General features: G+C 37.8%; 2 protein-coding genes and 1 pseudogene across 2 annotated transcripts; 1 reads left to right on the top strand and 2 right to left on the bottom strand.

Moving 5' to 3' along the window:
• Positions 1-920: 920 nt before the first annotated feature.
• On the bottom strand, positions 921-9,965 carry LOC125809723 (protein APEM9-like; annotated as a pseudogene).
• Positions 9,966-14,919: 4,954 nt separating this feature from the next.
• LOC125809948 (uncharacterized) lies at positions 14,920-15,681 on the top strand. Its single transcript, XM_049489487.1, has one exon. It carries the CDS (start codon positions 14,920-14,922, stop codon positions 15,679-15,681), a length of 762 nt encoding a protein of 253 aa, XP_049345444.1.
• A 2,983-nt stretch (positions 15,682-18,664) lies between these two features.
• On the bottom strand, positions 18,665-20,761 carry LOC125809928 (uncharacterized). Its single transcript, XM_049489463.1, has one exon. It carries the CDS (start codon positions 20,759-20,761, stop codon positions 18,665-18,667), a length of 2,097 nt encoding a protein of 698 aa, XP_049345420.1.
• Between the last annotated feature and the right edge of the window lie 4,705 nt (positions 20,762-25,466).

Below are 25,466 nucleotides of genomic sequence, written 5' to 3'. Positions count from 1 at the left end.
CATAAAAAATAATAGCTACCTCTAGGTGCTATACACACAACTATGAAATGTGTGCTTCACATATATGTTTAAGGTTTGACAAAAAATACAGAATCACCCCTTAAATCCTTTAATAGAAAACAAAGAAAACTTCTCAAAAATCAGTTTCATTCAATTTCTTTGAATGGAATTTCTCAAACACCAGTAAATGCTTTAAAAAATTCAATAACATCAGAATTCCTCATTCAACCAAACAGATACACTCACAAAAATCTTGAGAGATTAAAAAAAAAAAAGCAGAACAATCCATGATAAAAAAGAAAAGAAACTAAACCCATAACAATGCAACTTCCTCAAAAGCATTTTCATTCAATTTCTCAAACACATATAAGTAGAACATCAATGCCAAGAAAAAGAAAGACGAGTTAATCGAAAGGGAAAAATTGAGCATACCTTTTTTTGGGCAAGGACGTAGGGTTCTCCGAAATGTGAATCATCATTGATATCTTGGTATATATACAGAAACAAACAGATTATGTGAGTACTGCTTGCAGTGAAGAAATAAATAAAAGGAGATATTGTCTCAATCCTCAGAATTTGTAACGGTTGACAAAGATTATAAGGTAATGACAAAATATTGAGTTTTAAATTGCCTCACATAAGTATTAAGTAATGTTGGTTATGAGATTCACAAGAGTAAAATTTCTCCATCATTTTGTCCATACAACATGAGATAATAAAAGTGGAGTTGGAGTTGCATGATTTTTTCAAAAATTGAGACCTTACTGTAAAGGAACTTCTACTTACATACAAACAATGCTAGCTGCCTCTAATCAACAGTATTATTAAGGACCCTGCTTCTTCCAGCAATCTTTGTCAATTATCAAAATCAATTTCCTCTCCAACTTAAGATGATAATAACAATATCCTCAGTAATCTTTCATTTATCTACAAGTAACAGGTCTGGTATGAGGAACAAAATTGTGCATCACCGGCTTCCACGTGTTGCAGGTGGGAGTGGTTGAACAGCAGCAAGAGGGTTCACTTGATATGAGAATGCAAGTTGCCAGAAGTCAACCAAAGCCTTCTTCGTAGATGAAGCTTGGCTCTTAACAACACTGTAATAAAAGACGGGGAAAATGTCAGTGAGACAATAGTCCCAGATATCACATAATTGACAAACAATTCATGTCTAACATAAGCCAGGTCCAAGCACGTAATAGCCTAGCATTTGCAAACTTAAATATGCCAGAAAGAACCGATACAACAAAAACAATATGCCCAACTGAACATCTCCACAACATTCTACAATTTGATTAGAGTTTTTGAATGATAGTAAACTTAAAAGACAGACAGAGGTGAGTTCTGACTATGGTATGAGATTCTCATAGACCCTCAGGTATAACATGAAACACCTCTAGAGAGGCACAGTTGCATCATGTGCTTGAATAAGGTTTACTTGCTACCTATGTGCATATGGCAATGAAACCAGGTGACTCTTAACTGATGTAACTAGAACAAGAGTTTAAGCCCTTAACAACAGAGGTTTCTCATGATTACGTGCAATACAAAAAGCTAGAATTACAGAGCCAACCCAATGGATTAATAGACGTATTTCACATGCTAAACAATGCTTTATAACCTCTAGACCTGATTCCATTTCCTAACAAGCTAGTTCCAAAGATTTTTAACGGAAAACATCCCTAAAGTATACTCTAAGGGCTCGTTTGGCAGGAGAGATAAGGGATAACGAATCCCAGGATCAGTTTTAGGATGAGTTTATCCCATGTTTGGTTGGGATAAAGTCGTTGGATAACTTGTCCTGGGATTAGTTATTCTGGGATTGTAGTGTTGTTTTTATCCCACATTGAGGGTCGGATAACAATCGTTGGATAACTAATCCCGGGATAACTTGTTCCCAACCAAACTAGTCCTAAAGTTCATGTACATCCTTAATGTTTCTCAATTAACAAGAAACATCCCTGATGTATAAAAAGAAGGAACAAATTTAGTCCAGAGTCAACTTTTCATCCAAAACCTAATGGAAATATCAAAAACACATGCATAGCACATGATTCACCTATGAAAACTGAAAATTGAAAGTTCTTTCGTACCCATTTGAGTGTAGCTCTATCTTCTTACCTAAATCTGAGCAAAAAAGTAAGGAGAGAAGCCCATGCTTCTCAAGTCTTCCTATTATCTCATACGGTCAATAACAATTTCGAGCAGTATAGAGTCTAAAAGAACATGAAGTCACTGGAAGCTAGCTAGTAGTCTATTTGATCAAGCTTTGTGAAAACCAAAAATGTTTTTGCTTCAAAAAGGCACTTATATATGTGCGTATATGTGTGTATTTTTTGTGTGGGATTGTATCTGCTAAAAGTTCTCCATGATAGTTTATGCTTATCAGATTAGTTATATAGTTTGACTCCGGGAAGAAGATCACATTAATGTGCAAAAATTTGCAAAAAACATCGAGCATTAATAAAAACTTTCAGTCAACTGGACTATTACAGTAGAAGATTTCTCTAGGCAAAACAAAAAAAAGAAGACAAAGGAGTATCAGAACATTGAGTTTGAAAAGAGCTGACAAAGTTTATTGATAATTTGGCAGCATTACTAGAGTAGTAATTCCCAATGAGTTTAAGTTGAAACAGATGAACATAAATAAGTTCTTCTTTTTTAAGCTTTGTACTGCCAATTTTTGCAGGAAAGTCAAGTAAAAAATGCTTAAGTGAGTTAATAGATAGTAATACATTTTTATACTGGGGAATTCTTGTAAGAAGCAAGTTTTTAGATCTGTAAGGTTGATCGAGATAGAATTGAATGATTGAATAAAGTTGAGCACATGAATCTTCTCTAATATTTTTATGGAATTTTGAGGAAGAAGCTAGAGTAGTTGCTCAAATTGTGAGGAGAGGGCATATTCTATCTTTTCTGTTTCAAAAGCAAACCACGAGCATTGCATCTTTTATTTATTTTTCAGTTAGTGTTTGGATGGAAAGTTAACTTTGGATCAAAGTTGTTTATTTTCTGATACATAGAGAATGTTTCTTGTTAATTGAGATACAATAAGTACCACACAGCCGCAGTAATCAAATATAATGTGCATTTCCATCCACTGTTTACAGTAAGTTGAATTTGACTATGATCCAGCATAAACAATAAATGAAAGATCAAGAATCAATTTCAGTTGATTAAGGATAATGGAGTGAATTTGATATGTCCACTAAATCCTGTGCTAATACTATGCATGTTAAGTTAATAAGGGAAAAACATCCTTCAATGCATAAGCTGTGCATTAATTCGCTATATCCTATACACTGCCCATGGGTCATGAGAAAATTTGGTAGATTTTACACAATAATATGTGTCGACCACAGCTATAAGATGAAGAAAATCACAATAAGAGTAAATTCTTCTTTATCTAGGCAGAAAGACTACATTACCTCCATAAAGAGGCTTGTTTTCTCCGCACAATATAGTGAACAAGTGCCACCAAAAAACCAAGAAGGACGCTTCCATTTGATAAAACCAAGCGACTGCTTCCAAACTTCAAAGTGACTGTACGAAACCACCAAAATGGAGTTCTCCGTCTAGAAAACTCCAAAATTTATTGTTTCGTGGTGTTCTCTCCCTTAGACTGGTCTTTGTGTTCCAAAATATTTGCTGTTCCATTGCATGATTTTTCTTCAATCAGGGAAGTAGAATCAGTTGTACATTCATCTATTTGGAGAGGTAATGCCGAGGACTGCGAAGAGCTGCCAAGCTTTAAAGTATTCATGGAGTGCAACTGCCTCAAAAGATCCTGGAGTATAGAGAAATAATTTTAAAAATCCCAAGTTATAAGTTACTTGGTCAGAAAACAGCTAAACCATCAACCGTAGCAAAACACATCAAATGTGTCTCAGTAGGACTGCATTGCACAATTTCTATAAACATATTTTTCCTTCAACAAAATTTAATCTCACAAAATTAGGTCTTATTAGACTATATATTCAACCATAAATTACCAAGGAACTTCAACTCAAAGTGCTAAGAACCTCAAGAATATAGATTCCAACAACATTCTTTCACAAGGAAAACAACACAAATATTCCAATTGAAGACCTGTACTAGCAAAAATTGGAGTGGAGGGCACAAAAGAAAAAAAAAATCACATGAGACCATCATTTAAATAAATGCAACAAGAAAGATTATTTTCTACCTGCCTCTTCTCGTCAGGTAGAGGGTATTTCTCAACCCAAGAGATAGCAAGATCAAAATTTCCTAGAATCCTCCCCAAAAAGGTAATTACATAGAGCTCAATAATTTCCAGGTACTTATCCACTCGAAGGGAAATCTGATTGCTAAATTCTTCCTTGTAAGATACATCAGCTTCCACATTTGCAATAGTATTATACTTTCCATCAACATATCTCCACTTCATAAGGAACTCCTCTAGAATTTCTTTAACTTCAGCAGAAGGGCCATCTGGTATCTGGAGACACACCCTGGAGAAGAAGTTTAGAGTCATTTCCATATCAAAGAAGGGAGCTTTCGAAAAATGTTGAAGGAAAAGGAAGTTATGAGGAGCAACCTTGCAATGATAAGAACATTTCAAGCTCGGGAGAGGGATCATGAACTTTTTTTCGTTTACTTTGGATACATGAGATATTAGGGAGTACATGATTTCAGATTCAGGATCTCAAAACCAAAAGAAACATGTCAAAGCAAAGAGTGTCTCTCAATTTTTAAAAGCATTCTTACATTTTATGCCATTCAAACAATTCAAGTTATAGAAACCAGTACAAAAAAGGTGAATGATAAAGGAATTGCAGAATAAAATTGAGGATGGTAATTAAAGTTGTATTCTAACACCAGACATCAACATTATAAAGAGGAAAAGAAATCATCTCACTAGACCACAAAGGTGAGAAATATCAAATTCATGTGGATGATTATATGTTCTAAATGAAGATGTGCAACTATTACGGGAATAGCATGTCCAAGAAATAAGGTACCCAGTAAGGAAAACTTGGGCAGGAATAGCAGTGACTGAACCAAATAGCACTTTCAGCTGTTTCAGTATTTCTGATGTCCTGTCAAACATACAAACCATATTAGTGTCAGAATTAAAGGACACTCAAAGCATTTTTTTCTACGAAAGAAAGCAGCAGGATTACCACATCAAGAAACAGTAAAAAGTGAGAAAGCAGTTCACAAGTCTGACCAATAATACACATACATCAGAGCCACTCTATATAAGGCATTTCAGAGGTAACCATTCATCCAAGCAATATCAGAATGCTGAAAATCAACATCCATCTACTAACAATGTTCAATAAGTGTGTTTAGTATAGAAGGAAAATATTTTTTTCCAGTTTTCCCATGTTTGGTTGGTCAAAACTTTTGAAAAGCATTTTCTCGAGGAAAACAAGTTCCTTAAAAATGAGGGAAAATGACTTCCCTAGTAGAAGAAGGGAAAACAAGTTCACGAGTGGCATTCCACAATAGTTGTGTCCTCCCACCCCCAACACACCTCATCTTCACCCCCACCCTTGAATCCCCCGACCCCACCATGTTATGAATATAACTAAGATGGAGGACCCATGTGAGAAGATGTCAAATTACATTTAGTGACCCCGGGAAGATTTCTATATATAGAAGACGGAAATACTCAATTAGGGTTTATGTTATGGAGTTGTCTTTTATTTCTTAGTTGCTTAGATCAATTCTGGAACTTCCCTCCCTTCTTCCTTTTTATTTCTTCTTCTTCCCTTGGAAGATTTGTTACTATTTTGGAGCAAGTATAACGATGAACTCTTATATTTGTATGTGTAATCCCAATTATCCATTTCAAATTTTCAATACAATATGGGTTCATTACATTGATGCTTTCATTGTTCGTACTCCATGCCTCTTAACCCTTCTGCCATGCTTGATGCTCAGTTCAACCACATCTTTGAATCGATGAAAGTGCTGCAAGAATCAATGAGGGAGCTCCAATCAAACAACAAGCGTATGCTCTCTTTGATTTGCCATGTGCCGTCACTGCTGCAGTAGGAGATGCAATAGGACTCCACTTACACTGATACTCCAGAGATTTCAGATTCTACAACTATCACCTCTGTGCTAGAGTCAGCTTACAATGATAATGACACCGAGATTGCTGATATCGTAAAATCACATTTGGATTCTCAACTTCCTATTCTTGATGTAGGATATACAATACAAAAGAACATCTCTCCCTCTGTTCTGTTCAGTGATTCTATTGACACTACCGAGCTTGAATTTTCTCCTTTGTCCTTCTCAGTTAAGGAACTGACTCTTCCAGTTAAAGGCTACAACATAAGCTTGACATGGAGTTTGACTGGAAGGTGTTGGATATAGTGCTGAAGAGGGATATTTTTGCAGACTTTCTTGGCCCTCATACAACTATTGGTTCGCTTCCACATGCTTTGGTTTACACATTTGCAATTGGTTTGATACTGGGCAGGTTTATGTGGTTTCTTTGATAAGGTAAACTCGGGTGTGTATTCAGTCAACCGAGTTCTGCTTTTTGGTTGTTCGAATGGCTGTCCACTTCTGAGTGTTAACGATGCTTCAGATGAATGTGAAGTATCCTCACTGACCACTGCACACAAGATGTTTGTTGATATGTCGAGCAGGTACAAATATGCATACTCTTTTAATCTTGACTCAACTAGACTGTACACTGAATCTGAGAGTGTCATTCATATTATGGATAGAATCACATTGGTCCATAAGATTAAATGCTTACAACTTCCATTTGATCCCCGTGTATATGTCACACATGATGTCATTTTCCTCTGTGACATGTGTAAAGATATTAGAAGTATTACGCATATTGAATATCTTCGCATATCTGCAAACCATGCTGTCAGGGCTGTTTCTTCCAGTGCATTAGAGAAGTCTATTGATGCATATGACTTCATCCAGTACTTCTATTTTTGCAACTTCAACTTGTCCTGGAAGCCATACACTACAGTTGCTTCCTCCCATGGAGACAATAGCTTTACTGTGCTTGGGTTGTTGGAGCAGCTAAATACCATAGATGAGGTGCCTTTTGATTTGTAGTATAAATCTGATATCGAAATCAATCTAACAACAGGTGTTTTGCGAAGTGGCAATTGGCTTGGGCTTATTGTCTTCTCTGCTGACCAATATTGCATAATTTTTGTGACAAACCAATTGCAAGAACAGTATTTGGACTGGGGAACCCCAACTGGTCTTGCAGCAACGATATAAATCAAAGAGCTGGTGTAAACATGAACTCTGGTGTAAGCTTTGTCTGTGATGTTCTGAATGATGACCCTCAATCTGAGAAATGGTACAGTAGTGTTTTTGGACCAGCTCCACCTACTGGTCTTAACCACCTTCAGTTGTCTAACGGTCACTCAATTGTTGAATGGGTTGATGACTGCTCAGTTGTAGTCTTATGGATCATCTTTGCGAGTTGTATTCGACTCTTTTATGGGTTAATAGCATTAGGATATCCCGTTACAACCATTTTAGAAAGGAGCGCCACATCTTTTCTGATGACAAGGTTAGCTTGACACCTGGTTGGTTCGAGCAATTTAATCTCAAATTTCAAATTCGCAAGTTTGATCACTGCTGGATCCAAGATGGAGTGATGCTTGAGGTGCTTGTAAAAAGGCAGTGTTATTTACAAAGATTGCTCCTGAGGTTGAAAGAGCGAAAGATTTTCTTGGTGAGCAAAACAGAAGAGCTACAATACCATAATTACGAAAGCAAATGCTCTATGAACAGCAAGTCGACCAACTTGAAAATTTCCATTTGCCTCTTCATGATTCAATGTTACTGTTAGATGGCGCAAACACCATATCAAACATGATTATTGATGATTTGGGAACTACAGCAGCTGCAGGGGATGTCACACAGAAGGTACCAACTATTGAGGACATTGACAAAATAATTGTTGCAATCAGTGAGCTGATGGAAATTATGAAAATGCTACAAGAAGCAATCTTTTCACAAATTTGAGCATCTGCTGATTTTGTCAAAAGTGAGTTGCAGGCAGCAAATAACAAAAAGGAAGGGACACATAACACGTTGAAAATTATTTTGGCTAGATATTGGCCAAAAATTGCTCCATATGTGTTCTATGAAATGCTAGGGAAAGGTAATTCTCATTTCTGCATTCACTTTTGCTCAAGTGATACATGCAAAATGTGTAGTCAATGAGGTAGATTCTGTTAGTTCACTTCTTAGAGACATGACAAAACTGGGGTGTGTACCAAATTTTTTGAGTCACCATTTTCGTGCTCTTACACCACCAGTCTGCCAATGCTCTTGTTCAAGAGTTTATTTTAGAAAATTTACTGACATCTTGTTCTGCAGTGTTGGATCTGTTGCTAGCTGATGGGGCTCCCAATGGACAAAAGATATTGTCTTGCTATCAACACACGATCAAGCGTTTGTTGGATGTTTCCGAAATTGGGAAGAGATATGTAGTGTTGGTTACATCTTTAGAAGAGGTATCCTCTAATGAATGTAAGCTACTGGAAGTTGGTTTTGGGTTGGGTGCCGGAAGGATTTGGTTCAAGTCGGTTGAGAAAGTGGTTGTCCCTTGGAGAGCTTTTTGGACTACAGAGATCTTACAGGTGCCAATGCCATCAATTCATAATGTTTCAGTGGAGTTGGATCCAACAATTCTCAATGCTCTCAGATCAAAGTTCCATAAGATGTTCAATGTCGGTCCTTTCGTTCTGCCATCTTCCAAGCAACTCCTTGATGTTAATCTTGTTAGACATGGATGCATCCTCTGGTTTAAAAAGCAAAATGATGGATCGTTGTTGAAAGTTGCTTTGGTTAATGAAGTGTTTAAAGAATTCCTTCGGGTTGTTAACACTTATAAAGAGGGACATGACAACAATGTGGTCTCATTACGACTATGCTTGAACCTTGAGGACAAGGTTCTTATTGAGGAGGGAAGAATTGTTATGAATATAACTAAGATTGAGGACCCATGTGAGAAGATGTCAAATTTCATTTGGGACCCCGGGAAGATTCCTATATATAGAAAAGGGAAATCCTCAATTAGGGGTTATGTTATGAAGTTGTCTTTTATTTCTTAGTTGCTTAGGTTAATCCTGGAACCTCCCTCCTGTCTTCCTTTTTATTTCTTCTTCTTCCCCTTGGAAGATTAGTTACTAGTTTGGAGTAATTATAACGATGAACTCTTATATTTGTATGTGTAATCCCAATTATCCATTTCAATACAATATGGGTTCATTACACACCACCCCACCTCCCATAGTGATAGTGTTATATACAAATGCTTTTGGTATAATATTTCTTGCTTACGTACCGAACACAAGAAAATAAGTAAAAAGAAGCACTTATTTTCCTGAAAGGCATTTTCCTTTCTACCAAACACATCGAGACTATCAATTCAACCCAGTTCAAGACCAACCAATTCCTCTGTCAGTACAGTTTGTAATAGCTAATAATGAAGCAACTCTCAACTCTCAATGCTCAAGTAAGACTGTCATTTAACCCTAAAACTCAGGCCAACAATATTCTTAAAATTCTTTGTAATAGAATAAGAAAATGCAGGTAATACATGAATGAATGGAAGTAGCATAAACAAGTACCTCCCCAACGCTTTGTAGGACTGCACCAAAATCATTGCAGCTGATTCCAACATATCACCCAATTCGCAATTGTGTTCATTAGTGTTAGCATTTTTGTCAACTAATTGCTTAATAATTGAGAAAGACAAAGCTGCTGCTTCTTGGAACATACAACACACCAGATAACTGCAAAATTGAACATGACAATTGAGAAACAATTTTGACCAAATTGTTGCTTAGTGAATCAAGATTAAACCCAAAAGAGAAAATTCTTTGCTGGGTAATTAGCCCAAAAAAAAAGGTACTTTTCTGAAAGCTCAATTTCTTCCCAAGTCGAAAAAGATGGTGCAACCTCCATAGCCATCTCTCTTCCCGGTAAAAATGATGAATATTATTACCCTTCGGAATGGCCCAGTGGTTTGGGCTTAGGATGATGCGTACTGATAAATTGGGAAAGGTATTGAACTAAGCCTAAAGAGCAATTGCTCTTGAACAGCTGGTTCTGTAGAACACAGGAATTGAGAAGAGAAAGAGAGAGAACTGTTATTGATCTTTTACAATTGGATACCTTTACAATTGGGGGTTGATCTCTTATTTATACATGTGAATTAAAAGCAAGCTCCCATAGTTAGTTATAACTAACTGGGCTACAGTGTTAATCGACTAACAACTAGCACGTGCGACTCACATGACCACTAACCGAACTAACGACTTATTTATTTATTGACACATATCAATACTCCCTCCTTGAGATCATCCTTGTCCTCAAGGATGAAAAGAAGGAAATTGTTGAATGAATGACTGATAATCCTCCCAGGTACTGTCTTCCTCAGCCGTGTTAAACCACTTGATCAACAATTGAGTAAGTGGTTTGCCATGTCGTTTGATCAATCGCCTGTCAAGAATAGCTTCTGGTGCCAGCAACACATGTCCATCATCTGAGCGAACCAAAGGTAGAACAATAGAAGCAGTGTGATCGCCCAACTTTCTCTTGAGCTGAGAGATGTGGAAAGTAGGATGGACCTTAGCATTAGGGGGCAAAACGAGAGTATAAGCAACAGAACCCACTCTTGCTATGATTTGAAAAGGTCCAAAAAACTTTGCCGCCAACTTCTGGAAGGTGTGAGCTTTCAATGATACTTGTCTGTATGGCTCTAACTTCACATATACCCAATCTCCTACTGCATACTCCCTTTCAGTCCTTCCTTTATCTGCTTGTGTTTTCATCCTGTTCTGAGCTCTTGCCAAATGAGACTTGAGACTCCTTAGAGTAGCCTCCCTAGCTTGTAGACTTCTATCCACGAGATCCAACTTAGATTAAAATGCCATGTAAGGGAGAAGGGGTGGTGGTTTCTGTCCATAAACCACCTCATAAGGAGTTAAGTTGATAGAGGTGTGGAAGGTGGTGTTGTACCACCATTCAGCCAGTGAGAGCCATTGAGGCCACTCTTTAGGCTTATCAAAAGTCATACATCTCAGATACCCTTCTAAACACCTGTTAACCACTTCTGTTTGGCCATCAGTTTGTGGGTGGTAGGCCGTCGAAGTGAGAAGAGACACCTTTTGCAGTCTAAACAACTCCTTTCAAAATTTGCTAGTGAACATAACATCTCTGTCAGATACAATTGTCTTGGGCATGCCATGAAGTTTGAACACCCCGTCCATAAACAACTGAGCTACCTCTAAAGCTGTGTACGGATGCTTTAAGGCCATGAAGTGGGCAGCTTTACTCAGTCTATCAACCACCACAAAAATAGCTTCCTTGCCTGCAGCCTTAGGAAGACCCTCAATGAAGTCCATGGAGATATCTTGCCACATCTTATCAGGAATAGGCAAAGGTTGTAGCAGGCCAGGGTATGCAACATTCTCACCCTTACATTGTTGACAAACCTCACAGTGCCTAACAAATGAATAAACATCAGGTTTCATGCCCCTCCAGTAGAAATCCTGCTTTAATCGTTGTAGAGTCGCCCTCATGCCTGAATGACTACCTCTAGAACTGGTGTGATAGAAATCCATCAGGTCTTTCTTTAGAGTAGGGACAGAGCCAACTATTATCTTGCCCTTCTTACTTAACAGCCCAGTATGAAACTTAAAATAGGGCTTATGACCTCCTGCTCCCTGAATCTGATGGATCAACTTCTGTAAGGAAGGGTCTTGTGACCAAGAAGCCTTGACTGCTTCTAATAGTTGAGACTCCACTCCAGAGATACTGTTAAGCTGAACGAGATCATCCTTCCTTGAAAGGGCATCGGCTACCACACTATCTTTCCCTTTCTTATAATCAATAAAATAGTCATAGCCAAGCAGCTTAATCAACCACTTCTGCTGACTTGGTGTAGTAATTCTCTGTTCTAACAGGTACTTTAGGCTATGGTGATCAGTCTTAATCACAAATTGTCTGCCCAATAGGTATGGTCTCCATTTCTGTACTGCAGATACCAATGCAAGTAACTCTCTCTCATAGACTGATAAGGCTTGATTCTTTGCACATAACCCTTGACTGAAAAAAGCAATTGGTCTATTGTCTTGAAGCAACACAGCTCCAATCCCTCCTCCAGATGCATCGTTTTCTACCACAAAACTCTTGGAAAAATTTGGGAGGGCCAACACATGTGCTGAGGTAATGGCAACTTTCAGTTCTTCAAAAGTTGTAGAAGCTGTTGGACTCCAGTGAAAAGTGCCCTTCTTAAGGAGATCATACAGAGGTCTAGCAGTGATCCCAAAACCTTGTATAAATCTTCTATAGTAACCAACAAGGCCAAGGAACCCCCTCAAGGCCTTAAGAGTAATTGGTTGAGGCCAATTCAACACTGCTTCCACCTTATGGGTGTCCATAGCTACGCCTGATTCAGAAATCATGTGGCCTAGGTAGTCAATCTGCTGAGCACCAAAGGCACATTTGCTTTTCTTCACAAACAACACATGGGATCTCAGTATCCTGAAAGTTTCCCTTAAGTGAGACATGTGAGCATTCCAGCTTTGGCTATAGACTAGAATATCATCAAAAAATACAAGTATGAATTTTCTGAGATATGGTTGAAAAATCTGGTTCATGAGGCTCTGAAATGTGGAAGGGGCATTGGTTAAGCCAAAAGGCATGACCATAAATTCATAATTGCCCTGATGTGTTCGAAATACAGTTTTTGGAATATCAGATTCAAACATCCTGATCTAATGGTAGCCAGATCTTAAATCCAATTTAGAAAAATACTTAGCATAGTTAAACAATTTGTTCAATTAGAAATAAGTGAAAAGAGCTCTCAGACACAATAACCGAGGAATGGTCTAAATCAGCAGGACCCCCTCCCCTACGTCTTCCGGTGATCCTTCTGATCACCGGATTTCATTTTCTCTTTTCTTTTTTTCTTTTCTTTCTCACTGTCCTTGCAGGCGAGTTCCAAATGGAAGATAGTATATACTTTGCAGTTGGATTCAAGTCCTACGACATCACAAGAACACCTGGTACGGCGGGAGCATGGTACGACTGGACGGAAAGAAATAGAAAATCTATTACGAGAACGACTTTTAATGAGAAGTCAATGGAATGGATCGTGCAGATTTTACGGGAGGCATCAATGACAAGGGGGAATATGGTGAAGAGATGGAAGAAAAAAGATGGGTTCTCAGAAGTTTTTTGTTCGAGGAACTACAATAAATATGGGCTCTACATCAGTTTAATAAATGTAAAAGGCAGGAGGAGGGAAGTTATCATCATTCCTGAATTAAATTTTAACTCAGGGTGGTTGAGCTTTGCGGAAAAGGTTGGAAGATTCATTAATAGTCGTAGAAAGTTAATGAATGGGGGCAATCACAGGCTGGTGAGCAGAGACATTCCATATGCTACAGTGCTAAGGAGCATTAAATGGGCTAATAAAGATTCAAAACTTGCTGAAAAAGAGAAGGCAGCTCTAAAAGGGGATACAATCTTTATCAACAATGATCCAGAGGAGTACAGTGAAGTTCTAAAGAGAAGTTTGGTGGGTGCATTTGAACCTAGAGCCGGAGAGATAGTGACCCTGTCAGAAATCAGGGGATGGGCTAATCGACTGTGGAAACAAACACACAACTTGAACATCTACGAAATGGGCAATGACTTCTTTCTATTTGAGTTTGCACTTAGGGTCACAGCAGAGCAAGTGATTGAAGGGGATTGGGAGTGGAGGAATAGTCCAGTTATCCTCCAATGGTGGAATCCAACAATAGGTACGAGATGCGGAAGGAGTAAAGAAAATTCAACTTGGGTAAAAATTGTAGGTTTGCCTTTGCATTTTTGGGATCAGAAAATTTTCAAGGTCATCGGAGATTTCTGCGGGGGGTGGGTAGAGACGGAAGAGGAAACCCAATTGAGGAATCATCTCAAATGGGCAAGAATCAGAATCAAAGGAGATGGAGCAGACATACCCAAAGAAGTGACCATCGATGGGGGCGGAATATGCTACACGATGCAAATTTGGGCAGAATCGCCGGTAAGAGTATTTGCCGGAGAAGACCTGAACTCCGAGATCAATACCCAGCAGTCACGAGGTGGAAAACCACTGGGTAAAGGTGAGGCTCCTCTGCAAAGTCAAAAAGTAACTGCTACAGCTGGCAGAGCATGTGTTGTGGCAGAGGCATGTGGGCAGTCCTCCAAGTCAAACGAAATAGTGGGCCGGGGCGAGCCCAACTCAAAACAAAGCCCAATTCTAAGATTGGGGCCAGAACAAAATAAAGAGGGGGGCCTGGTCAATAAAAAGTTTGACCTGGCAAGTGAAAAACAGGGGGAATTTCTAGAAGGGTTAAGTGGCATCAAAGAATTAGCGATGCAATTCTTACAGGCTTACAACAAATGGGAAACCTCGAGTATGGTGGAAAACACCGACATCTCAGCTAAAAACAGAGAGCCGATAAACAAGACGAAAGAGGCTGTTGAACTACTCTGCAACAAAGCAAAGGGGATTGATCATTCTAAGGATTTTGGGGAGATTTCAGGGGTACAAGAACTAGTGGAAGGAGGCATGCAAATTCAACAGATTCACGATGCGGAGCCGGTTTCTATACAAAACCTTGGGTACCATACAGACAGCGAGTTTGAAGCATCCAGTTGGATAAAGTCACATATTTTGGAGCTCAGTAAAACTTATGGAGTGGCATTCGAAGGTTTCAGGGAAGAAACACATGCATTACTAATGAAGCTCGATGAAAGGAAGAGTGTGATGGAAAAGAAAGGGGCAAACAGTGCAGTGTCAACACCTCGTCACAGAGGAATTGGCAAGAATGAGTTGAAGAACTTACAGTCAGATCTGAACGAGGAGGTCGAAGGTGCAAGGAACAGAGGGAGAGTCCTATCACTAACTTTTAAATGAAAGTAAATATTTTATCATGGAACGTCAGGGGGATTAACAAGATTTCAGCAAGGAATCTGGTTAAGAGCTCTCTTCTAAAATGGAGAGCTGATGTTTATTGCCTTCAAGAGACAAAAATCCGTAAAGATGTAGAGGGGATAGCCAAACAATTGTGGTCTAGTAGATGGATGAAATGTGGGTATGCTGAAGCTGATGGTAGTAGTGGGGGGATACTAATTATGTGGGACTCAAGAGTATGGACGGGTAGTTGTGTGGAGGAAGGCAAATACTCAATCACTTACAAATTTGAAGCTGTTCACGATGGTTTTTGTTGGTTTCTTACTGGTGTATATGCTCCACACACCAGAGCTGAGAAACTGGAGTGCTGGGAAGAAATTGCAGCAGTTAGGGAGCTATGTGGAGGCCCCTGGGTCACCTGTGGGGACTTCAACACTGTCAGAACAATGGCAGAAAGGAGAGGATGCAGAAGAATAACCAATGTAATGGCTGATTTCTCGAGTTGGATAGAGGATATGGAGTTACATGACCCTCATCTAAATGGTGGGACCTTTACCTGGTACAAAGGGGCTGGCCACGACAGTGCTGCGAGACTGGACAGGTTTCTCTATTCAATTGAGTGGGAAGTACAATTCAGAAACATAAGGCAACAAATTATGCCTAGAGTTATATCTGATCACAATCCAGTTATATGCTACAATGTGGTGATTGGGAACAGAGGAAGGCATACTTCAAATTTGAGAACTGGTGGCTTAATGTAGAAGGTTTCAAAGATCTAGTCCAGAACTGGTGGAATGGTTTTGTTGTGGACGGATGCCCAGATTTCAAATTCAGTATGAAGCTAAAGATGCTAAAATAGAAACTTAAAGATTGGAGCAGTGTAACTTTCGGGGAACTTAACAACAAGAAGAACAACTTGTTAAGTGAGCTAGCTGAGATGGATCTGATCCAGAATGATAGGGTGCTGACAGAGGATGAGATGATGATTAGAGCAACAGTTCTAGTCGAGTTAGAAGAATTAGCGAAGAATGAAGAATCCAGGTGGAGACAAAAGTCCAGAGTGTTGTGGCTGAAACAAGGTGATAATAATACCAAGTTCTTTCAAAGAGTAGCAACAGCTCATAGGAGGTGCAACACCATCGACAGGCTGATTATCAATGGGGAGGAGAATAAAGATCCAAAAGAAATCAAAGATCATATAACAGAGTTCTACAAGCAGCTATACACTGTATCAAAAAGTTGGAGGCCATCATTTGTGATGACAAATTGCCCAAGAATAAGCCAAGAGGAGCAGGAATGGATGCAGAGACCATTTTCAGAAGAGGAAGTGGCACACATTCTCAAATTGTGCGATGGAGACAAAGCCCCTGGTCCAGATGGTTTTACTATGCTTTTTTTCAAGGAGTGTTGGGGGATCATAAAGAGTGATGCGATGCAAACAATCCACAATTTCCATCAGAATGAAGTGTTTGAAAGATCCTTGAATGCCACTTTTGTGGTATTAATCCCCAAGAAGCTCGGAGCTGCGGAACTCAAGGATTTTAGGCCAATAAGTTTGATTGGTGGAATGTACAAAATCATCGCTAAGCTGATCACCGAGAGAATGAAAACAGTGATGGGGAGACTGATTGATGAGCACCAAATGGCTTTTTTGAAGGACAGACAAATAATGGATGCCTCTTTGTTGGCAAATGAGCTGGTGGACTCCAGGGAAAAACAAAAGATACCAGGTATCCTATGCAAATTGGATATAGAGAAGGCATATGATCATGTCAACTGGAACTACCTCTGGAAAGTTCTGAGTGAAATGGGGTTTGGGAGGAAATGGGTGAATTGGATCAAGTTTTGCGTGTCAACAGTGAAGTTCTCAATCATTATAAATGGGAGTCCTGAAGGTTTTTTTCAATCACAAAGGGGATTGAGACAAGGAGATCCCATGTCTCCTTTCTTATTTCTCCTAGCAATGGAGGGACTCAACTACATGGTCAGAAAGGCAAATGAAATGGGGTGGATAAGAGGTTTTGGTGCACACACAAACAGAGCCAATAATATGGAGGTCACACACCTTCTCTATGCGGACGACTCTTTAGTGTTTTGTGGTGCAGAAGTGTCGCAAATTAGACATTTAAGGGCAATACTAACCATTTTTGAAGGCATATCAGGACTACATGTAAACTGGCAGAAGAGTTGTTTGTTCCCGGTTAATCAAGTAAATGACATGCAAGGCCTTGCCGACAACCTGGGCTGCCAAGTAGCTTCTCTTCCCACCAAATACCTGGGGATGCCCCTGGGCGCCAAGAACAAAAAATTGGAAGTATGGAGTGAAGTTCTGGAGAGAAGTGAAAGAAAGCTGACAAGGTGGAAGAGTCAATATATATCCCTGGGAGGTAGATTGACTCTCATAAAATCAGTTCTGGATGCACTTCCGACTTATATGCTAAGTCTTTTCCCACTACCAAAAAGTATTGGAAAGAAACTCAACAAGCTGAGAAGGGTCTTCCTCTGGCAAGGAAATAAAGAGAAGCAATGATACAACCTGGTTAAATGGGAAGAGGTGACAATGAGCAAAGCACAAGGAGGTCTGGGCATTAAGAAATTGAGTACTCAGAACACTAGCCTGCTGCAAAAATGGTTGTGGAGATTCTGTTGTGAAGATATGGCATTATGGAGGAGGTTTATTGCAGAGAAATATGACCTACAAAGCAACTGGATAACTGAAGAGGTGAATGGCACCTTTGGGTGCTCTGTATGGAAAACCATCAGGAGGATGTGGCCTGATTTCAGTGCAAAGGTGACCTTCAGAGTGGGGAATGGTTTGAAGACCAGTTTCTGGAATGAGACCTGGTTAGGTGACGTAAATCTGAGGATACTTTTTCCCGATCTGTACATTATCAGTCTACAGCAGAATGACACTATAGCGCAAATGTGGACCCCTCAAGGTTGGGACCTTATGTTCAGAAGGGCTCTAAATGATTGGGAGGTTGGAAGAGTAGCAGACCTACTGCATGCTTTAAACTTGTTTCCAGGCACTGTTACAGAGCCGGACAAACCAGTTTGGAGACTGCATAGCAGAGGGGTTTTTACAGTTAAATCATGCTATTGGGAGAGGAATACCAATCATCTCCTGACAACAGTTTGGCCTTGGAAATTAATTTGGAAAATTAAGGTTCCTTTAAAAGTTGCATGTTTCACTTGGTTGGTAATTAGAAGAGCTTGTCTCACCCATGAAGTGCTACAAAGAAGAGGTATACAGATCTGTTCAAAGTGCTACATGTGCGGACAGAAGGCTGAAGTAAATGGTCATTTGTTTCTGCATTGCAAGATAGCTACAGATTTGTGGAACATGTTCGTTTGTATACTCAGGGTTAACTGGACAATGCCCAGAACCACTTTTGAGGTCCTAACACACTGGCAAGGAATCGGAAAGAGAGGATCAAAAGAAGACTGGTGGAAAAATATCCCTGCTTGCATATGGTGGACACTATGGAAGGAAAGGAATGGGAGATGTTTTGAAGGAAAGGTTAGCAGCCCAGAGGAGATCAAGATGAAATGCCTTAGTCTTTTGTATTTTTGGTGTAAGCAAAATTTAGTGGGGGAAGTAGATAGCCTTGTGGAGTTTAAAAGCCAATTGTAAAGTTAGTTTTGTCTTTTTGGATTTGAGTATGATGGCACCCCTTGGGGGTTTGTAAATCCCACCTCATCGATTTTGATGAGGTCTTTTGTGTGAATACAAAGTTACCTATTTCAAAAAAAAGAAAAATACTTAGCACCATGGAGTTCATCCAATAACTCTTCAATCACTGGAATAGGAAATTTATCTTTCACAGTATGACTATTCAGTTCTCTATAGTCTACACACATTCTCCAAGTACCATCTTTTTTCTTCACCATGACAATAGGTGAGGAGTAGGGATTGGTACTATGCCTAATTACCCCCGAATGAAGCATGTCCTCCACCATCCTCTCAATTTCATCCTTTTGTGCTGTAGGATATCTGTATGGTCTAATGTTTATAGGAGACGTCCCATCTTGCAATATAATCTTGTGATCATGGAATCTAGATGGTGGTAGGTCTTTGGGAACCTCGAACAAATCACTATATTCCTGTAAGATGCACTCCAGATCATTAACCCCTTCTACATCACTGTCTGGAACTGCCTCAATTGATAACAGGCTGCCACTTTTCTCCTCTTTATAAACCCCAAACGAAATCATACAAAGCTCAGCTGGTTTTGCTAGCAACTTGTCCATGTTGTCCTGATGAACCATCTTTACTGCAGCAGGTTGTATTCCTCTTAAGGAAATTTTGCGCCCCATAATAGTGAACTCCATTTTTAACCTCCTGAAATTCCACATAATGTCTCCTAATGTTATCAACCACTGAATTCCCAAAACCATGTTGCATCCACCAATAGGCAAAACTAACATGTCAGAATCAAATGAAACCCCTTGCATTTTCCAAGCCAGCTTCTTGCACACATAATTGCTCTGGATTTTCTTGCCATCAGCAACTGATACAGCAAAAGGTGAGATAGCTATCATCACACACCCCAACTTCTTTGCTGTATTCAAGTCAAGGAAATTGTGTGTGCTGCACGTATCAATCAACACATGTACTACCTTGCCCTTCACCGACATAGTAACTCGCATGGTTCTAAAATCATGGGATCCATTCATAGCATGTACAGATACATGAGTTAAAATGGCCCCTTCATTATCAGTCTCTAGGCCTTGACCAATCATGGTAAAAAATTCAGTTGGGTCTACCATTATGTCATCTTCCATTTCTTTGGGTTCTCCTTCTCCTTCTTCTACTTCCATGTAGAATAGTTGCCTCTTTTTCTTACAAACATGACCATAACTGTATTTTTCATCACAGTTAAAACACAGACCCTTACTCCTTCTTTCCTCCATTTCAGCTGGTGACAACAATTTGGCATGTTTAAGTTGAGGTTTTGGATTGTTGGCCAAGGTGGGGTTTTGAAATTTAGAAGTAATTGGGTTATGCTTCGTTGGTTGGTTGGATACATAGGAAAAAGAAGAGTTATTAGCAACAAATCTGTGTATATTTTTGGGATTGGAAAGTACTGATGGTTCAGAAAACACTTGCTTTTGGACAACTAGTGTTTGTTCCTGTATTCTAGCTAGATTAATTGCTTTAGCTAGTGACCTTGGTGCGAGCATCTTAACAGGTAAACCTATTTCTGGTTTCAATCCTCTAACAAAGCAACTAATAATCTGGTCTTCTGATAATTCAACCCTAGTGAGCAGTTCATCAAAAAGATCGACATAGTCTTGAACAGAGTTTACCTGTCTCAAATCCTTGAAATCACCCATTGGATCGTCAAATAGTTCAGCTCCAAACCTGGCAAAGAGACTTCCGACATACTCAGTCCATCGTGGCCATTCTCTGGAAATTCGGTGCTTCATATAAGATTGGTGCCATTGGAGTGCTTTACCCTCGAAATTGCAAGATGCCAACTTAACCCTTGAGTCATCTGGAGTTTCGTCTACATCGAAGAACTGTTCACATCTGTAAATCCATTCCCTCAACCCCTGTCCATCAAATTTAGTGAAATCCATCTGATAGTTACGAGTTGGCAAGTGATAATTTTCTGATCTATTTCCATCTCTAGGAACTCCTTCAGCTGCTGGTCTGGTACTTCCATTGTTGTTCATAGACGTCGCGAACAACCTTCGAAATTTATCCATGGCTTGAGCCACACTAGCATCCACTGATTGTCGAATCTCTGCAACAGAGCTGGTTACACCTTTCATGGAGTGTTTGAGACTGTCAACTTCCTTGCGTAGCTCCTGCATCCGAGCATTGTGATCTCCCATTGTTACAGATCAGAGAATCACTTGCTCTGATACTAATGATGCGTACCGATAAATTGGGAAAGAAATTGAACTAAGCCTAAAGAGCAATTGCTCTTGAACAACTGGTCCTGTAGAACAGAGGAATTGAGAAGAGAAAGAGAGAGAACTGTTATTGATCTTTTACAATTGGATACCTTTACAATTGGGGTTGATCTCTTATTTATACATGTGAATTAAAAGCAAGCTCCCATAGTTAGTTATAACTAACTGGGCTACAGTGTTAACCGACTAACAACTAGCACGTGCGACTCACATGACCATTAACTGAACTAACGACTTATTTATTTATTGGCACATATCATAGGACTTCCATGTTGGAGGTCTCAAGTTCGAAATCCCTTATCAGCAAAAGCAAAGGGTTTGCCTTCTGAATCGAGCTCGTTTCACCAGGCTTGCGTAGTGCGGATTACTGAATATTATTAGGTTAGAGATCTAAGCAAAATGGTTGGGTTGAAACTATAATTTTTTGCTTTTTCTATTATATATCTGTAACAACACATAAAATATGAATATATTAAGTTAACACTATTAGATGGTTCATAGAAGTTCAAAATTTTGATGTGGAAAGTCCTTTTTTTCACAAAGCTTTAGAGATTAAGGCCTCTAATTTCTTAAAATAAAACATTGATTTGTTTAGTTATCTCTAATATCAAAATATCTAAAAGAAAATATTACTAACATGCATGTTTGATCAATTTATTTATTTAAATCGATAAAGATAAATAGCCCGAATTGTAATCTAAAATTGAAGGAACCGACTCGTTTATCTTACTTGGACGATGTGGCACCACGACATCCAAATTCTAGATCCGCCTCTAGATAAGAGGTTTGTGGTTTCGAGGGTTCTCTGTTTGGTTTGGAAATCGGGTAATTAAGCGTCCTGTTTCGGCCTATTTTTTAAACAAAATATATTCAGTGATAGTGGTGAGGATAATGGCTGGTGTTAGTGATTAGTAATGGTGGTGGTGATAGTGTGATGGTGAAGATGGTTGATATTGTATTGATCGACGCGATGATGATTATAGCTGATAACGGTGTTTATGATTGTGATGATGAAGTTAGTTGATATTAGTAACTGATGGTAATAATTGATGATATGTCGGTGTTAATTAACGACATGTTGGTGCTAATTGACGATGATGCTAGCTGTAACGGTGGAGATGGTTGGTAGTAGTGATTGAAGGTAGTGGTGATAGTGACTGATAGTAGCGATTAAGGTGACAATGATAGTAATAGTGGATATAATTATAATAATTGAGTTGAAAGGTTTGATAGCAACTGACAGTAATGACAACATGATTTGCGAGGGAAAATCCGCATAAAGACTCCAATCCATCCTATCCCGCATAACAAATATTTCTATTTTCAACTTGCTTCATCCCACATAGATCCACCCCACGTAAATTCACCCTACCTAATTTTAAATTTTTTAAAGTTTGATATTAAAATATAGTTCATTAGATTCTTTTTAATTTTTTCTGCCAGGTACTGTTAATTTAGTATTAATCTTATACGAATAAGTTTTTCATCTTTTCATTTTGTTATCAAAGTCTACAATTTGTCTTGTTAAAATAATATTTAGAGTATGTTACTATGGTGTTTAGTTTTTTAAAAAAACTTATACGAATAAGTTTTTCATCTTTTCATTTTGTTATCAAAGTCTACAATTTGTCTTGTTAAAATAATATTTAGAGTATGTTACTATGGCCTGTTTAGTTTTTAAAAAAATTAAAGTTTTATACTAAAAATAAAGTTCATAAAATTCTTTTCATTTTTTCAGTAAGCACTATTAATTTAGTAGTAATTTGATATTAAGTTAATTTTTCTCCTTTTCATTTTGTTATTAAGGCCCATAAATTATTTTGTTAAATTAATAGAACTTTTTAATAAATAATATTGTTTTTAATGTTTTTTTTTTACTATTACTATGTATAGTAATACTATGTATTATTATTAAATTACTAAATCAGTTTTTCCCCCGCAACAGTCTTTTCAAATTAATAAGAATGATAAGATTGGTAACTTTAATGCTTTTTCAAAATTATTTGAAAATGACGCTGCTTTAGTGACTGCTCAGCATATTAATGTCATGATTAAGCAGAATAATTATGCTAATATTTATATGAGTATTTTGGGTGATCATATTGTCTCTTTACATGACAAAGTTGATAAGATTATTTCCCTTTTACCTACTAAGTCAAAAGGAAAAGAGAAAATTGCTCATAGCAGTTTGCAACCTCCACCAGAAATTGAAAACTTCAAGTTTAAAGATTATTCAGATTTTGAACATTTCTTAGATAAGAAATTTAAAGGTGGTGGAGTTCAGCCTCTAAATGCTGAAAACTTTGATTAAGGAGAACCTAGCAATAAAAAGAATTTTTATGATAGTCTTAATAAGATATCTGAAAAATATGCCAGGAAACCAGTTCAAAGGGTGTACTATTATCCTAGACCTACTCCACAAGATGTTCTACTTGAAGAACATGAGCATATTATAACTAATAGTTATAATGGAAAAGAAATCTATGAATGGAACATAGATGGTTATATAGATAGACAAATTTATACAACGGTACATAAAATGCTTATGTACAGTACTATCTGTAAAACCAACAAGAATAGTGATAAGACTATTGTTGATATGATAACAGCAGGTTTTACTGGCCAATTGAAAGGATGGTGGGATAATTATCTCAGCCAAGAACAAAGGGATAAAGTTCTTTTGGCAATAAAACAAGAAGGAGAACAATTTACTCAGAACGCAGTTTATACACTAGTTCTGAATATTATTGAACATTTCTCAGGGAGATGGTCAGATAATAGCGAGACCATTAGAACCCTTCTCCAAAACCTAAGGTGTAAAACCCTTACATCATTCAGGTATTATAAGGATGTGTTCCTTTGTAGAGTAATGGAATTACCAGAGTGTAATAACACTCATTGGAAATCCAAATTTATAGATGGATTGCCGACTTTATTTGCAGAAAGAGTTAGGAAGGCCATTAGAGGAGATAATCATAGCATTAATTATGGTGATTATACTTATGGAAAACTTATAAGTGCTTGTGTACAGGAAGGTCTATCCCTATGTAATGAAAGCAAGTTGAATCAACAGATTAAACGACATCGCTTAAATGAAAGGAAACAATTAGGAGAATTCTGCGAACAATTCGCATTTGATATTCCTAAACAAAAAATAAAAGACAATGATTCTCCTCATAAAAAGAAGAAATCTTCAAAAAAGATTATGAAAAATGGAAGAAGAAGAGAATCAACAAGAAGCTAAGAAGAGCTGAGGAGGGTAAATGAGACTCTTCTAAAAGAAAGAAAAAGTATCACCAGAATTATAATAAATCAGATACTTGTCACAAATGTGGAAGATTTGGTCATTACGCCAAGGATTGCAGAGTCAAGGAAAAAATTAAAAACCTTGACATAGAAGATAATCTTAAAGACTCTCTTTATAAGATTATGCTTAATTCTGACTCAGGGACATAATATAGCAGTAGTGAAGAAACTTCAACAAGTGAAGATCTTAAGGCTCTTCAACAAGAAGATTATTTAACTTCTGCAGATGAATGCTCACCGTGCCAACAAGGAATGGCATGTGAATAAGATGATAAAGAGGAAGACGATCTTTATAAGATCTATGATCAATTTAAAGAAATGAGTCTCAATGTCATTGATAATGACAAAATAATAGAACTCTTACAAAATATCAAGGATCCTGAAATTAGAGCTCAAATCATTGATAAGATCAGTGATTCAAAAGAAAAGGAACATATTTTGGAGAAGGATCATATTCCTAAAGAAATTGCAACCAAAGAAGGTTCATATACTATGGCAGAGGTAAAAAACCTCCTACTGGAAAGAAGGAAGATGATAAGTTCTCCTACTACAATTAGTGATTTGAAAGAAGAGATTAATAATCTCAAAGAAGACATTATACGTCTTAAAGAAAAGATTGTTGTTATAGAGGTAAGGCTAGATGCGATTCAGACACTCCAAGATTTGAATAATGCTTCTGAATCATCTTTTTCTTTAGAAGGAGAAAACAACAGTCTTGATTTTATGAAAAACCTTTATTTAAAAAATGATAAAACATATTTTTTATATAGTCTTAAAGCTTTTACTTCTCAAAAGTTTTATACTAAAATCACTCTTTTAATAGATTATAATTATAAAAAAGAATTTATTGCTCTTATTGATAGTGCAGCTGATTTAAATTGTATTCAAGAAGGTCTTATACCTTCAAGATATTTTCATAAAACGACTCATAGTCTTCGCTCTGCTAATGGAAGCAAAATGAATATTGAATTTAAATTACCTAAAGCTTTTATTTGTAAAGGGAAAAGTTGTGTCCCTCAAAGCTTTGTTTTAGTAAAAAATATCACCAACCAAATTATTTTGGGAGTACCTTTTATAAATGATATTTTCCCTCTAATCCATTGGGATAATAATAAAATTATTGGAACTTGGAATAACAAACCTTTCATATTAGAGTTTGTTACCAAGCCCTTTACTAGAATGATAAATGATTTAACTGCCAAATTATTGGTTTCAAAAAATAATCAAGTTAGTTTTATAAAACAAGAGATCAATAGCATAGAAGTTGATCAGATTTTACAAAACCCTAAATTACAAGAAAAGATTGCTATCTTATCCA

The sequence above is a fragment of the Solanum verrucosum genome, unplaced genomic scaffold, assembly GCF_900185275.1.
Source record: "Solanum verrucosum unplaced genomic scaffold, falcon-dt-bn FXZP01000276.1, whole genome shotgun sequence".
NCBI lineage: Eukaryota > Viridiplantae > Streptophyta > Magnoliopsida > Solanales > Solanaceae > Solanum > Solanum verrucosum.
Note: the sequence above shows the minus strand (reverse complement) of the source record. Positions and strands in the feature narration are given on the sequence as shown.